Source organism: Physeter macrocephalus, chromosome 13, assembly GCF_002837175.3.
Source record: "Physeter macrocephalus isolate SW-GA chromosome 13, ASM283717v5, whole genome shotgun sequence".
NCBI lineage: Eukaryota > Metazoa > Chordata > Mammalia > Artiodactyla > Physeteridae > Physeter > Physeter macrocephalus.
In genome coordinates this window covers 51,690,330-51,707,030 of record NC_041226.1, presented here as the reverse complement: position 1 = coordinate 51,707,030, position 16,701 = coordinate 51,690,330, and the positions used below count along the sequence as shown (strand labels likewise).

At 42.1% G+C, this 16,701-nt stretch overlaps 1 protein-coding gene across 1 annotated transcript; it reads right to left on the bottom strand.

The window, feature by feature from the left end:
* Nucleotides 1–3,714: 3,714 nt before the first annotated feature.
* ACOD1 (aconitate decarboxylase 1) lies at nt 3,715–15,630 on the bottom strand. The gene is made up of 6 exons (XM_055089377.1): nt 15,626–15,630; nt 9,321–9,579; nt 7,862–8,023; nt 6,996–7,085; nt 5,576–5,781; nt 3,715–4,660 (listed from the first exon to the last, which is right to left on the bottom strand). The coding sequence occupies exons 1-6, from the start codon at nt 15,628–15,630 to the stop codon at nt 3,715–3,717; spliced, it is 1,668 nt and encodes a 555-aa protein (XP_054945352.1).
* Between the last annotated feature and the right edge of the window lie 1,071 nt (nt 15,631–16,701).

The window sequence follows — 16,701 nt, the reverse complement described above, 5'->3', positions numbered from 1 at the left end:
ACTTCAGGCTTTTCTAATTGTCTTTTTAATTTTGATTTTTAACTTGATTACATTGTGATTAGAGAAAATGATCTGGATGATCCAGTGCTTTGAAAAGTTGAGACTTGCTTTATGCCTAAGTATATGGTCCATTTTTGTAAATGTTCTGTGAGATTGTTAAAATATTGTGAATTCTCTAGTTTTTGAGTACAGAGTTCTCTATATGTCCATTAGATAAGACATGTTGATTGTGTTTAAAACTTATATAGTCTATTTATTTTTGGTTTCCTTGAAATATAAATTACTAAGAGAGAAATGTTAAAATTCTCTCAGTATAGTGTTGGATTTATCTGTTTCTCCTTGCAGTTTAATAGTATTTAGATGCATGGAAGTTTAGAATTATTTTAGTCACCTAGTGATTTGAATTTATCATTATTATCTCTTTTCTAATAATGCTTTTTTGCTTGAATTCTTTTTTGTTTAATATTAACATTTAATTATTCTAGCTTTCTTTTGTTAATATTCCATCCACATTTCCCCTGTATTTTTTACTTTCAACTTTTCTGCATCCTTGAGTAGAGTCTTGAATAAAGTACATAACTGGATTTTTTTTTTTTTTTTTTTTTTTTTTTTTTTTTTTTTTTTGCGTTACGCGGGCCTCTCACTGTTGTGGCCTCTCCCGTTGCGGAGCGCAGGCTCCACGGCATGTGGGATCTTCCCGGACCGGGGCACGAACCCGTGTCCCCTGCATTGGCAGGCGGGCCCTCAACCACTGCGCCACCAGGGAAGCCCCATAACTGGATTTTAAAAATGCCTTCTAGGGACTTCCCTGGTTGTCCAGTGGTTAAGACTCCAAGCTTCCAATACAGCAGGTGCGGGTTCGATCCCTGGTCGGGAAACTAATATCCCACATGCTGCGTGGCACGACCAAAAAAAAAAAAAAAGCCTTCTATTTAAAAATAGCAAAATGGACTTGAACAAAATTTAAAACTTCTGTTCTTCAAAAGAGACCATTAATATCACAGTAAGACAAGCCACAGACTGGGAGAAAATATTTGCAAAAGAAGATATCTGTTCAAGAACTTATGGCCAGAATATAAAATGAACTCATACAACTCAATCAGAAGACAATCTAATTATAATAATAGGTAAAAATGGGCAAGAGTTAGTCATTAGGGAAATGCAAATTAAAACCACAATGAGATACCATTATACACACACTTGACTGGCTAAAATTATAAAGACTGATAATTCCAAAGGTTGGTGAGGATAAGGAGAAACTGGAACCATTGTACATTGCTGGTGGAAATGTAACATGATAGAGCTACTTTATAGAAAACAGGTTTTACTAAAGTTAAACATGTACTTACCAAATGACTCAGCATTCCCATTCCTAGGAATCAACTGGAGAGAAATGGAAAGATACGTCCACAGAAAGACATGTTTGTGTATGTTCATAGAAGCATTATTCATAATAGCCCCAAACTGGAAACAATCCAGTCACTCTTTAACTAATTAATGGGTAAACAAATGTGATATATCCATACAATGGAATGCTACTTGGCAATGAAATGGAATAAAGTACTGATACATATGTGGAAAAATCTTAAAACTATTATGCTAAGTGAAAGAGCCGGACACATAAGACTATATATTGTATGATTCCATTTCTATGAAATGTTGGAAAAGACAAAACTATAGAGATAGAAAGCAGATCATTGGCTGCTGAGGGCTGGAGATTGGGAGTGGGAATTGATTGCAAACAGGCCTGAGGAATGTTTGGAAGTGATAGAAGTATTCTAAAACTGGATTTCAGTGATATTTGCACAACTCTATACATTTACTAAAACTCATAAAATGTAAAATGGATGAATTGATGATATGTACAGTAGCTGTTAATAAAACAAACATTTAAAAATGTGTTCATAGGGCTTCCCTGGTGGCGCAGTGGTTGAGAGTCCGCCTGCCGATGCAGGGGACACGGGTTCGTGCCCCGGTCCGGGAAGATCCCACATGCCACGGAGCTGCTAGGCCCGTGAGCCACGGCCTCTGAGCCTGTGCGTCCGGAGCCTGTGCTCAGCAACGGGAGAGGCCACAACAGTGAGAGGCCCGCGTAACGCAAAAAAAAAAAAGAAAATGTGTTCATAGTCTTTGTATTTTTTAAATGGAGCATTTAGTTCATTTACTCTCTTCATAATTATATATATATTTGGATTTTTCCTATCATTTAAAAAATTTATTTGTTTTTATATAAATTTATTTATTTATTTATTATTTTTTGGCTGCGTTGGGTCTTTGTTGCTGTGTGCGGGCTCCCTCTAGTTGTGGCAGGTGAGGGCCACTCTTCGTTGCAGTGCGCAGGCTTCTCATTGCAGTGGCTTCTCTTGTGGAGCACGGGCTCTAGGCGTGTGGGCCTCAGTAGTTGTGACACGCAGGCTCAGTAGTTGTGGCTTGCAGGCTCTAGAGCGCAGGCTCAGCAGCCGCGGTGCACGGGCTTAGTTGCTCTGCGGCATGTGGGATCTTCCAGGACCAGGGATCGAACCCATGTCCCCTGCATTGGCAGGTGGATTCTTAACCACTGAGCAACCAGGGAAGTCCCTCCTATCATTTTATATTGTGCTTTCTGTCTGTTCTGCCTTTTCTATATTTCTTTTCCCCCCTCCTTTCTTACCTTTCTTTGGATTATTTTTTTCCTAATTCCATATTTCTCTCTCTATCAACCTGAAGTGATACGTTCCACTGCTGTTTTATAATAGTCACCCTAGAAATGTCAACATACATACTTACAAATCAAAGTCTAGAGTTAATAGTGTTGCCCTTTTCTTGAACAACATAAGGAATTTAGAATACATTAACTATAATAACTCCCTGCTTATATATATATATATATATATAATATGTATATAATGCTAATGTTGCAGTTTTTAACCCCACAAGACATTTTTATTACTTTATACAGTTTAATATATATCTGACTACCCACATATATACTATGTTTTGGCTGTCATTCTTTATTACATTTCAGACTCTACATCCATGATATTTGTCTCAAAAATTTTTTTTGTAATGAAAGGTGATATATTGTAGTGGTTAAGAACATGACTCCTAGAGCCAAACTGCTTTATTCTTTAGGCTGTTTTTTATTTATGCTTTAAAGATAGAGAAACTTAAGTAGAGGGTTATCCAGAACCATGGCCAGGGTCACATCTAGTCAATGGCAGAGACAGGATTTGAAGCCATGAAAACCTTATTTTAAACCCAATAGCATCCCCTCCATTGTGAAGGGCTTCTGATAACCCATAGTGTAAGAAGTCCATTGGTGGCACAACAGACCAGAGCCCTTCTTCTGTCAGCAAGTTGTATGCAGAAGTTCAAATCCCTCTCAAGCCTTGAGGTTCATCAAGTTCATAAATAACGCCTCTGAAAAGATTAAGCAAATCACAGGTGACCTGAATTTCAGACTTATGAATGCTTATAAAATAAATTTCTCTGTGTTTCTTGCACCATTCTCTTGCTATAGGTAACTGGAACTGTCTTGCAAAATTTACAGGACAAGGCTTCTTCCATGTATATCCAGTTCTGTGTCTGGACTCTCTTCAGCATGCTGCATTTATTCCCAGGCAGACCAAGAACACACCCTTGCTCTATAAAGCAAAGCATTTAATTTTCCCCAATATAAAGTCATTTAGATGTTGGTAAGCCTCAGGAGAGATTGCATGATGGAACTGTTAAATGCTAGAGAGATTTTGAAACTATCTGTGGTGGAGAGGGTTCTTTCAGAAGTGAGGTTAACACAGAGCAGTCTTCCAGGTCTTCTAGGTTTTCTACTGTCTCTATAAGCCTTTCTACAGTGTGGCAGGACAGCATCCTGCAGGCATTGCCTCTGAACTTTTCCTGTAGGTCTTTCTGGCTCAGAGGCTTCCTCCAGTGACCGTAGAAGGTATCAGAGTGCCCTGTGAAGATGGCTCCATCCTTGAGGGCAACACTTATCTCGCAGTAGAGGGTGTTGAAATTTGGTAGGTTGTCCTGAGGGTGCTCCAGCTCTACCTTACCAAGCAACTCTCTTACCTGTGGCCTGTTGACCTGGTGTTTGTGGAATGATGGGACAGTGATGGCACCATCCAGCAGCATGGCGCAGGCCACATACTGGAAGGAGTGGCGGGCCTCATGCTCCGAGTCTGGGAAGGGCCTGTTCACATACTGGGCATCTGGAATTCTAAGCACAATTCTCTCCATGTGGTCAGTGGGAAGCAGGGCTCTGTCTCTTACAAGCTGTTTTCTCACAGATGCAGCTGCGTCTGCCACCCAGTGCGTGGCCAAATGGGCAGGGAAAAGCTTGAAGGCCACATCCTGCTGGTCCAGCAGCCAAGTGTGTGCATCTACGTCTGGAATGATTTGGGGGGCATAGTTGGCATAGAAGGCCCCAAACCCTGACTCCATGTCCAAGACCTGTTTGTTTCCCTGGAGACCCAGCATTGCCAGAAAAGCAGCTTCTAGCCCGTGCCTGGCAGCATTGCCGACGTGAAGAGGCTTGGTCTGAGTGGCAGCATTCGCCATGGGTGCCCCAGCATGAGAAACAGCAATAGCCAGGGCCTCTTGGCACTCTGTCATGCTGAGCCCCAAAAACTTAGATGCCGAAGCAGCACTACCCAAAGTTCCCACTACTGAGGGGGGATGGAATCTGAAAAACAAAAAACACAAGAGTTGGAGACTTACAAACCTCAACCCCCAGGGGGCAGTATAGCACAGTGATCGGGAGCTTAGCTAATGGAGCAGCCCTAATGCCTAGGTTCAAATCTCAGCTCTTCCTCTTATTAGCTGTGTGATTTTTGGAAAACTTATTCAACTTCTCTGTATCTGTTTTCTCTTATATAAAATGGTCATAATAATAGTATCTACTTCATAGGGTTTTGTGAGTTTTGAACGAATTCGCATGATTACAACAGTGCCTGACATAGTAAATTATTTATAAATGGTACTTTTGCAATTATTGCCAAAAAGGCAAAAGTTGTTGAGTGCTGAAAGCCTATGTAAGTAACTGTAACAATTGAGGGCCTTGTAGAAACCGTGAAAATTCACTCAGTATTCCAATTTATTCCTCCCCCAGCAGGCTGGACCAACGGGCAAAATAAATACTAGATTGAACCATATGATACAGTCAGCGTTTGACCATTTTTGATCTATGGATTGAGCAGTCGGGTTTAGGATATTCTGAATGTTCCCATTAGTCTGAAGGACCCTAGCAAATACCAAAGTAGACTCTGCTTTGAGATGAGATGAGGGATATTCAGAGTAGCCACAGAGGCCAGAATGACATGATCATCCTGGGGTGAGAGGCTCCAATTTAGTGCATGGTCCTCATTGCTTGATAGGCTCTCTAAAACCAGAGGAGACTTTTTAGTAGTACTTCTGAGGTCACACCTTTGTATATGGATGTACAGTTTGATATGTGACTGGTTGAGTTGACTTATCTGCCAGCACTAACATCAACATCTTCAACTGAGCCAACCTCTGTGTCAGAAAGATCTACAGAGAAAACGACTAACAGATGAAGGGGAATGTGGCTGCCTCACGATGGGGCACAGTTTCTCCATACCTCTTTGGTATGTCCTTGGCTTCCTTGGAGAAATGCATTAATCGGCCTTGCACTTCAATACCAACGTTGAAAGCCAGCAGCAGGTCAAGGCCAGAACACTTTGGACTTGGAGGCAGGGCTTCTGATAAAGCCATGAGGACAGGAAGGACAGCTCCAGAAGGGTGGGTGGCAGGGTACCACGTGTCATCAAAATCCATTGAGTGAATCTATGTGAACAGATGCATAAACAACAACCAAAACCTAAGTGTATTTCCCTGAATGCAATGACTTTTGGACCAGTCAGGGTTTCGTCCAATAATAACCTTGTTTGATGTGAGAGTTTTAGATCTGATTCTCTGAAAATTAAACCTATGAACTGGCTGTGATTCTTAATCTCATGACTTGGCACTAGACATGCTGTCCTCTGTCCAGATCAGGTGCGACCTTGGGGAGCAGCTAGTGAACGGGCAGGGAGCTTGGGTCTCACTCAGGTGCCACAGCCCCTGGAAAGATCTTTATCTACCTTATAAACAAAGCTGTAGAATTAGGTGGCTGCTCCTCCCTCCCTCCCTCTGACACCCTTCAAACAAGTCACATGAAAAGTTTAATGTCATTTATTCCACATCAGGCCATATTTTTTGAACCCTTTTATTAGAAATAATTTCAAACTTATGGAGAAGTTGCAAGAACTCTTGAACCCAGTTTAACTATTAAGCTATATTTTAAAATCATTTGGTTTTTCCTTATATGAAATAGTAATAACCAGAAGTTCATTTAAAAATAGATCTTTGTCTACTAGTCGTGGCTGGTGCCTTTCCCACTGCTTACTTACTGGACGTTTACTTCTGGATGCACCATTAGGTTTGACTTTCAATATTCTGAACTACTGTCCCATGAACCATAAAAATATCTCAGAAATCCCAACAGATTCATGTCCAAATTATATCTTTTAGACTTCCCGTGACACACAGAAAAAGCATAAAGATTGTCAGATGAGAAGTGCTGATTTTTGGTTCAGAAAATGTAGACACCTTATGGCCATTGTTTCTTTCTCAGTAAATATCTGTTGAATGAATGAATGAATGAATGAATGAATGAAAGACTGGTTACTGGATAGAAGCTGATACTGCCCACAACAGAAAGAACTGACAAGGAATTGAGTCTGGATATTTAATTTAGAGTTGCGATACCTTAGGGGCATTTTTATCTAAATACTTCCATCTTATTTCCTCTACTTCACAATTGGTTTGAAAAGCATCATTTCACTGTAAAAACGTGAAAACTGAAATTACTACAAGGAGAGAGGGCAGGCCACTTCACCTCTCTGAACTTCAGTGATCTCATCAGTAAGATATGGAAACTGGGCAATTTCTGAGATGTTTTCTGGCCCTGAAATCGTTCTGATTGTTGAACAGTTACAAAGACATGGAAATCTCCTTACAGCCACACCGTTAACGAAAGCAGCGTATGTTGGTGGGAGCCTGAAGTCTGGCTGGCCCCAAACAGTGCTGGATACATTGGAACTATAGATCTGAAACAAAAGAGTATCAATCAGTGATACAGAGTGTGAACCCAACATGCCAAGTCACCATTTCAAGAGTTGTTCTTCATGTTTGGAGGCATTACTTTAATAATACTTCTTATTGAGCCCTTTGTGCTAGACTGAAGCCCTAGTCATTGGATTTCTTTCTTCCTTGTAGAAGAATATATAACTTTTTCTGTGGAAGGGAGAGGAGAAGCTGTTTCTCAGTCCCAGACTGTGATCCATAAGTGCGCCAAGGAATGAAGTCTGAATTTACTCTTATTTACTCCTTGAGGATGAATACTAGGAAAGGTGACTAATCGTCTATAGACCAAGCATAGTCTTTGGAGAGCGGATGCTACATCTCTCATGTAATCACCTCCTCTCTGCTCAGGGTGCTCGCCCAGGCTTTTCTCCAGAGAATCTTGAAGTCTTTGCATGAACAAATGGCCTGGGACTATGGCTGCTAAGACTCTCAGGTAAAAATGTGCTTTCAGTCAGACTAGTAATCAACTTTGAGATTTTGCTAGCCTTAAGATTAAGACTGGTCTTAAGATAGTGACTTAGTAAAGGATGTGGGTGAATATTAAGACTCAGGTAATAAAGCATAGAAAAGCATAAAGCTATATACAACAATGCTATACACACCAAGCACTATCTCTAAAATGAAGAGTAGGGCAGTAGAACACAAACGCACGTCCCTGCGCACGCTTCTGGGTACACCTCACAAAAAGGCGCACTTGCACACTTGGTTTTAGCTCCAAAGTAGACATTGAGCTTCTTACTTTACTGTATTCCCTGGCTTTGTGAAACACTTCTGTACTGGTTCCCAGGAACCCAACACCCAGGGTATCCAGAATCATCCTCTTGCTCCTCTGGATAACACGATCTGTCAGGTGTCCCACTTTCAAGCCGTGGATCACTTTGGCAAAGCTTTCTGTGACAGACTTTAAAGGGAAGAGTGTTAGAACAGTGCGTCACTCACTTTGTATTCACACACTTCTTTTCTACGCGAGAACTGGAGCTACTTTTTTTTTTTTTTTTTTTTTTTTTGCGGTATGCGGGCCTCCCTCTGCTGTGGCCTCTCCCGTTGCGGAGCACAGGCTCCGGACGCTCAGGCCCAGCGGCCACGGCTCACGGGCCCAGCCGCTCCGCGGCATGTGGGATCCTCCCAGACCGGGGCGCGAACCCGGTCTCCCTGCATCGGCAGGCGGACGCGCAACCACTGCACCACCAGGGAAGCCCCATGGAGCTACTTTTACGTAAGGAGTTTACTCCACTGTAGGAAACGCAGTTGGTTAAATTAAGTTCAGTTCCTAAAAGATGATGGGTACTGAACACATGTGTGAGGCAGGGGGATGTGGAAATGAGCGATAGCCAGTTTCTGTCCTCAGTCGAGTGGAGGACACAGAGTAGCAAGCAGATAATGTGTGCTTGGGTGGTGGGCTCTGGTGGAGGCACGCAGAGGCTCAGAGGGGGAGCAGGGGAGGGACGTCTCGCCCACCACGTGGGCACGCCTGGGCGTGGGGTGCATTCAGACAGGTAGGAGCTGCCACTGGTAGACACGTGCCGGGTGTTGAGCCGAATGTTTTAAATACAGTGTCTACTTAATACCCGCTGGTCTCTAGGTGTGTATCGTGAGTCTCTTTCTGCAGGTGAGGAGACCAAGACCCAGAAAGGTGAAGTCCCCAAGTCACACAGCTATAACTTAGTTAGTCTGGACACAAACCCCTGTAGGTCTAACTCCAAAATCGATGCATCTAGCTCTTAAGCCCCCATTTCCTGAGGAACACATACATCAGAAACCTGGATTTCTTGCTGAGAATGAACATTTCTGGTTCTCCATCCCACACCTCCAGAATTAGACCCTCCTCAGAACCAGAACATTTGGAAGCTTAGTACAGGGTTCTAGGTTTCCATTAAGCTCTCTAGGTGATTCCTAAGATAGCTCTAGTGCTGTCATGTCCAATGTGGTAGCCACTCTCCACATCTGGTGATGGAGCGCTACATGTGACTAGTCCAAACTGAGACGTGTCATCAGAGGAGAATAAATACTGGGTTTTGAAGACTTAGTAGGAAAACAAAGGAATATAAAGCATTTCATTAATAATTTTAAAATATTGATTACATGCTGAAATTGATAATATTTGGGGTATATCGTTAAATAAAATATATGATTAAAATTCCTTTCATCAGTTTCTTCTTACTTTTTTAAAATATGGCTACTGGAAACTTTAAAATTACACTCGAGAACCACTGCCTGCTCTTTCTGTTGGTGGAGACTTGCTGGAGGAGTAGATACCTGAGCTGCTTATGAAAACTTCTGGGAGTCAGCCAGGCGAAGGTGCTGAGAATGAAGATGGAGGTTAAAGGCAGAGGTAGCAGCGTGGGCTGGGGCTTGGGGGTGTTGGTGTGGGGCGGTGCCGTGAACTGGGCAAACTCCAGCCGCAGGGCTGCCCGCAAGGGGCAGAGATGACAGGGAGAAAGGATTTGCAGGCCAGGGCTGAATGGTGAAAGTTATATTATGCTAAAGACTGTGACGTCATCAGGGAGCCATAGTGCTGTCTTAAGAGAGGAAGAGGCAGAACTGTGTTTTGCAAAGATCTCTGTAGGTACTCATGTAGAGAATGGATGGGGAGGGGTAGACAGGGCAGGTGAGAGACCGACGCCACAGGTTCTGGATGGGGAAACGGCAGCGCCATTTGCCGTGAGAGGGAACACAGGAAGAGGAGCAGACTTCTGGGCAACGACGCTGGGCTCATCGTGAACCTGTTGAATGTGAAACGCGTGTGGTCATCCTAGTCGAGAAGACCTTATGTTTCTACCCACAAACCAGGTAAAGAGCATGTCTGTTATGTAGTTAAAAACATCCTTTCATGTTTCACTATATGCCTAGCACTTAGTACCACTTAGTAAATGTTAGGTCGCTTCCCTTCCCTGCTCTGATTATTGCGTCATTATACAACTTCTTTGTCTCTGTGAACATCAGATAACTCATTTTAAAACGTGAGCTATAGGATGGGGGTGGGGGCTTATTGGAGAGAGGATCTGGGGTGTCTGGGGCTCTCTGATGCTAAGCTCAGTGCAAGAGCAGAGGTGCAAAGATAGAACCAGTTCCCAACTGAAAGTCCTTCAACCTGGCCACCGACCTGTCGACTTGTCCTATATTTTCAATCCCTAGGCTGTCAAGCCAGGGAAACCTTGCCAGTTGCGAAACAACGGGTTGCTTTTTACGTCTCTGAAGCTTTGCCAGAACAATGAGAGGAGGCTGACGTGGGAGGAAGCAGGAGAGGAGATGGCTGGAACAGAGAAAGGGGTCTGGGATGCAAGTTTCAGGTTAGGGTGGAGAATAACAATAACTTGGATTTTCATGTGGCTAGAAATCTGGGTAAACATTCTAGGGCCAGAGAAGGGAAGGAGGGAAAAGAACTGGCTTGATGATTTGCCAACTAAAACTTAGAGATTCAAGCACTGGTTGGATCCTTTCTTACAAGCAAAACTACCTCTTTTTGACCTCTCTTCCCATCCCCACAATTCCCACAGTTGAGGCAATTCATGATGGATCGTTCATCTCTTCAGGGTTAGATCTGACCTGGGAGTGCCTTCTGGGGCAACGTGTATGCCTGGGAAGCATGTATCTGCAGGGCGCCACCATGGAGCGCGGGAGGTGATTGGGGCATCCATCCACACAATCCCACGGTGCTAGTGACTTATGAAAGTGGGACCCCAATGGACCCCCTGACAAGTCCTGAACACCACCCCGTGTGCCAAAGAACAGCCTCTTTCTGGCCCCTGAGGAAGGGAACACTAGGAAATAAACATGCAGCTGCTCCGCTGTCTTTAGCCTGTTCCCATCTCTTTCTAAAATATCTTTTTGGTCTTCTTGATTTTCTCCTGGCATTTACATCTGTTCTTAGTAAAATACTATGATTAATGTATAAATTAAGGTGAAATATGCAGTTATTTAATAAATATTTCAGGAGTTCTTGTTATGTGTCTGCCCTGTGCTAAGCACTCTAGAATACCAAACCAAGATATTATGGTTCCCGCCACAAAAGGCTTATCTTCTCCAGGGGACTAAGGACAGTAGACAGATAATTAGAAAAGCAATCTGGCAATGCCATAATGGATACATGCCAAACTAGAAGCTTAAAATTCTATGAACTTATAATGATTCATTTTCTTCCTAATTTTATACCAGAAAATTATGTCTATTCTTGGTAAAACATTGATAAAAAACAAGATGCAGTTAATTAGACCACCCAGAGGCTATGAGAAATATTAAAATCACATTTTTAAAGTAGAAGCAGGTAGCTCTTAAAAGGAGAGGGCAACTGAGGAAATGGAGAAGAAAAGGAAAGCTAGAAAAACCAATTTAAATAAGCCACATAAAAGGAAACAATACCTTGAGCATCATGTTGTTCTAAAGAGGAGGTCTGTCTCAGGAGTGAATTGGGGAAAAATCTGGTTGCTGTGTGACTGTCTTTATACTCCTCTCTTCTCTCAAACTCATTCTCTTTCACTTTGTTCTAACTTGAAAATTTCCACCATTTCAACACCTCCCAGCTAAACTTACTTCAACTTCCTCTGCCGTGAGTTGTTTAACTTACCAGTAAACTAAATAAATAAACCCAAGAAGTACAGGAGCGATGATCATATGATTCCTCACAGATAACAGAAAAGTACATTATGGCAAAACTAGGCTTGCATCTTGTGCCTAGGTGCCATATGTCAAAATCAGAAAAATATTCACACTCTTCTATCTAGGTGTGCTACTTCTAAAAATTTATCCTAAGGAAATAGACATGGATTTATGGGGGAAAAACTAGCAAATGAAATAAAATAAAATTCACAGACTTACTTACAATATTAAAAATTGGAAAAAATCAAATGCCTCCCCAATAGTGGCTTGGTTAAGTAAAATACGGCATGTACGGTATTTAAGGTACACTCTCATTTTCCCCTTCCATTTCACGTCTGCTAATCACCATTGTCAAGGGACAAAAGTACCAGAAGTTCCTGGTAGCTTGTGATTAAGAACTTAGAAGGGCATTGGGCATTAATCACACTTCTTTTCAGGTGTTCCTTGATTTGTTCCTGAACTGCATTTTTCAGTATATGCAGATCTGTGGTTCCTGGTCCTCTGCCTGGCTTCTGGGATCTATTGCCTGCTGCCCTGCTATTGCCCAAGTGGGCTTCAACACAGCTTGTTTAAGCCTTTTTGTTTACCATCAATCACTGTGGGTTGGCTAGTCTGAACCCAGCTCTGGTCCTCTAGGGAATTGTGATTTCCCTTGGGCTGTTTAGTCCTGGCCAGTTGGTTTGTACTGACAGTGGATACCAACAATCAGGTTATTTAAAATTTGAGCTTGTTGTTCCAGGAGTAGTGGTGGAATTCTTCTTTGAGGGGGATTGTATTTTAATTTTAGAGGAAGTCTCCAGGAGCCTTGTGGCTCTACCCTCATCCTGTAACAGAAGGGAGAGTTTGGGACAAAGAGAAACTAAATGGCTCTGCATAAAAATGCAAAAGGCTGTCTTTCTTGTGGTCAGACTGTACCTCTAGGAGAAGAGGTTAGGTGGTCTGCTTCTCTTGGTTGGAGCCTGTGAAGAAAGAGTCTGGGGCTCTGGAGACAGGGTCAAGGGCAGGGTCAGTGGGAATCCCCGTGGATTGTTGGGGGTGATACCCTGGTTATAAGTCAGAACTACACACAGGTGAGGGGTGAGGCTGGAGGTGGGGAGGTGGTCAGCGGGGACCCCCATGTGGAAGGACATAGGCAGACAAATTTAAGGAGCTGTGGAATCAGATATCTACTTTGAAGTTTTTCTTTACAATATAATAATTGTTTGTCATCCTCAGGAAAGTTTGTTACATACCACAACCTAGTGTCAGCCATGCTTTGGGGAGTGAAGGCAGGGCGGTTGTTTGTGCATAAAGAAGGCTGGGGGTACCAGTCAGAGGGAGAAGTGACCGGCAGCAGACTGGGGGTGGAGGTACCTTTTGGTTATCCTAAGTAGTAGAGAAGTCAAAAGAAGGGGGTCTGATTGTACCTAGTTGAATGACACAAGAAAGAGGGACTTGAAGGGATGACACTGGGGGATGTTTGGATTCTCTTCTTAAGCCAGCTGTGGCCTGAGGCGGGCTTCCCAACCATGGTCCAGATTGGGGAAACCCAGAACCAGGCTCAGCATAGGCACCCACAGTGGTTGTGGGCAGCAGGGTACCATTTCAGACAATCTGTTTTATATCAGTGGGCTCCAAACCCAGGTTCCAGTGGACGGGTGAATTTCTGTATCCAAAAGTAAAATGAATATTTGGGGATAGGGGGCAAGATGGGTATATAGGGCCATTTGGATAGACTCCAGCAAGTAAGAACAATCGTACTGTAAGATTTTGTGATTTATTTCTAGATAGTTTACATAAATTGGTGTTAAGAGTAATCTCATTGAGTTGAAAGGAAACAGACATCTAGTTTGAAAAACACTCAAAATAGAACTCTCTAAGAATTACCTCAGTTGGGAGTTCTGGAGTTTTCAGCTTACTTAGATATTTAGAGACTCCTAAGGCCACTTCTACATGAAAGTGAAGAATGGGCTATGCTGGCTTCAACCGTCTCACCATGGAAAAACTTTATAAAGTGATGATGAGCTTTATCAAGTCTGATGATCTTTGATGGAAGGGCTGTCATTTAGCATCTCTGGGCTCTCACTTTTTGTCACTATTGAATTCGAAGACGCGTTAGTTCAATTATTTGCTTGCTTAATTACTTTGTGCTTTTATGGAACTGTGACCAGTTTAAAGACTAAAGCCCTCTGTAATTAGAATCACTTTCTAACTATCTAGGGGCTTAAATGATAAATTGTAGATTGACCGGCACCTCTCTAATCAAAAACAATTGATGGCTTCCAGTTGCCTCCTTGCTCCTAGCTCTAAGTAGAAGCCAGATTATTTTTAAAAGCAAATTTGATCTTCCATCACTGTCTAGAGGGGAAGCAGTGTAGAGAGCAGCCCCATGAAGGCCCATGTGGGGCAGACCTGAAGCCTCCTGCTAATGGTGGGTTTGGGTGAGCGTCTTTCCATAGCAAGCCCAGTCTTCAGAGACCTGGCTGGCAACTTAACTGCAACCTCCTGAGAGACCCAAAGCTATGCCTCCCAGCTAAGCTGCTCCAGGAATCCTGACCCTCAGAAACTGTTAAGATGATAAAGGTTTGTTCTTTTAAGGGGAAAAGTCTTGAGGGTAATTTGTTACACAGTAATAGACAATACAAACTCCAACCTGTTAATATGCCTTACACGGGCCCTTAGGATCGGACCCGAGTTCTCTCTCCATTCTCACATTGGGCCACCCAAGGGGCCAAGATCTTCATGCCTTAGGGACCTTTGTACCAGTGATTCCCTCCCACTTCTTGTGTCTTCTCCCCACATCATACTCCTTTCTTCTCCCCTCACCCCACAACTTTCTTCTCCTCATCTTCCATCTAAGTCAGTGGTTCTTAGCCAGAGATGAGTTGTCCCCCAAGGGACATTTGGCAATGTCTGGAGACATTCACCAAGTTGTGGCATCTAGTGGGTGGGGCCCAGGGATGCTGCTAAGCTGCTAAACATCCTACAATGTAGAGAACAGCCCCCTACAACAACAAATTAATTGGTCCAAAATGTTAATGGTATCGAAGTTGAGAAACCCCTATCTAAGTGTAGAGGTTACATCTAGGAGGCCTCCAAAACATGCCAAGTTTAGGTCAACATGCTCACCTGCATGTTCCTATAGGGCACAAAGTTTCCCTCTTTATATTCCTTATTAGATAGGGAAGTTCTGCTTAGGAAGGGAACTGATATACCCCGTTGATCACTACATGCAGAGTCTCACACATAATAGGTGCTCAATAAATTTTTGTTGAATGAATTAACGGAAACCCAATGCTTTCTATAAGTCAGTCATACTAACACATGAATGAAATTTAATCCTTCTTTATTCCCAGTGGAAATGTGTCAGGAAGGTATTCTTTTTAATGTCTGTGGTTTTATACTACTGTGGAGTGCTGGTCTGCCAGCAAGTAGAATACAATGAACAGCTCTTTCTGTTTCTCTTGACAACAGCAAGACCAGCTATTCGGGATGGCTTGTTAACGTGAGCTATCAGAGTAAATCAGGAATATTTGAAACAACAAATGAGAAATGTGAGAATGCAGACTATTTCTAAAAAGGAAAAACCATTTAATACAGTCAACTTTGCCCAGAATAGCTGATTTCGCATATTTGAATTTTGGTTTTCCTTTTTCTGCCTTGCCCTTCCTGTGTAGTCTGATGAGTCAATCTCCAGACTGTAATTACTAAGTTTCATTTTTGGGGAACGCTTGTGTTTTATCAGAGAGCACAGTGGTAGCAACCAGGGTTCCTTCCCCTGATTAGTTCTTTGTTAGTTCCTTTGGGATATTGAAACATACTTACCATAAGAACATTTTGTAAAGGAGAAAACTTTGGGGTAAAGTGTATTTAATGTCCTTAAAACAGCACCACAGTAATAACAGCCATCAAAATCTCCAAGGCTTACGCCATTATCTATCTGCCATTGTTCTGGTTCCATTTTCCCCCAGGCCCTAGACAATAAGATAAAACCAAATTTTAATGTGAAAACTTCAGTAAGACATCAAGAGAGAATGTTTTAAAGCAATATTTAAGAGAATGTCTCACGGAGTCAATGGTTACCTTGTGTATATGTTCTCTCTGTGTGTGTGTATGTGAACTTTTTACCAACTTATTAAACTTTGGATGGAATTTTGAAAGTGCTCAGGAAGGAATTAGGTTCCTATGAAGTGAGGACTTTAAAATAGCGAAGGAATGTGTGGCTGTAAAATCATCGCTTCAATATGATTGACTCACATAATTTTTTGAGAAAACATTTTTCCATTTGTGGAAGCTGAGGGTGGTTATAATTTATCCTCTAAAGCACTCTACCTCAAAGAAAAGTATTGTTTGTAGCTTTTCTCCTAAGCACAAAATAGCTTGTTAATATTTCTTAGTTAACTCGTAAATGCCGAATGATTATCCACAGGCTGTATTGCTCTGCATCAGATGTTGGCAAAAAGAATAAAATGGATGGATGCCTTATTTGAAGAAATCTGTTAGACATTTAACAAATATTCCTTCAGAAATTGTGTATGCACATTTACCAGGCAGAATAGATTCTAAGTACTTCCTCCTCTTTTGAAGCTAGAATTGTTGTGGACCTCAAAAGAAATGTGGTTAAGCATTTCAGCAGCAAAAGTCTAGTTTAATTTCCTTTGGATATTCCCATTTCACACCAGAGACTCTTTTTCAGATGATCGAGTCTTTCTCCAGCTCCAGGAAATTTTCTTCTGTTGTTTTCTTGATTCAGTTCCCTGTCTATTCTCCTGAACATGTATTAGGTAGATATTGTTTCTCTTGCCTTTATCCTACATATCTCCACTTGATTCTTGTAATGTCCATATTTTTACATTTCTGTTTAGTGTTCTGATAGGACTGTGTGACTTGGTCTTCCAATCACTAATTTAGTCTTCAGCTCTTTTAATGAGCTCTTTTTTTTTTTTTTTTTTTTTTTTTTTTTTTTTTTGCGGTACGCGGGCCTCTCACTGTTGTGGCCTCTCC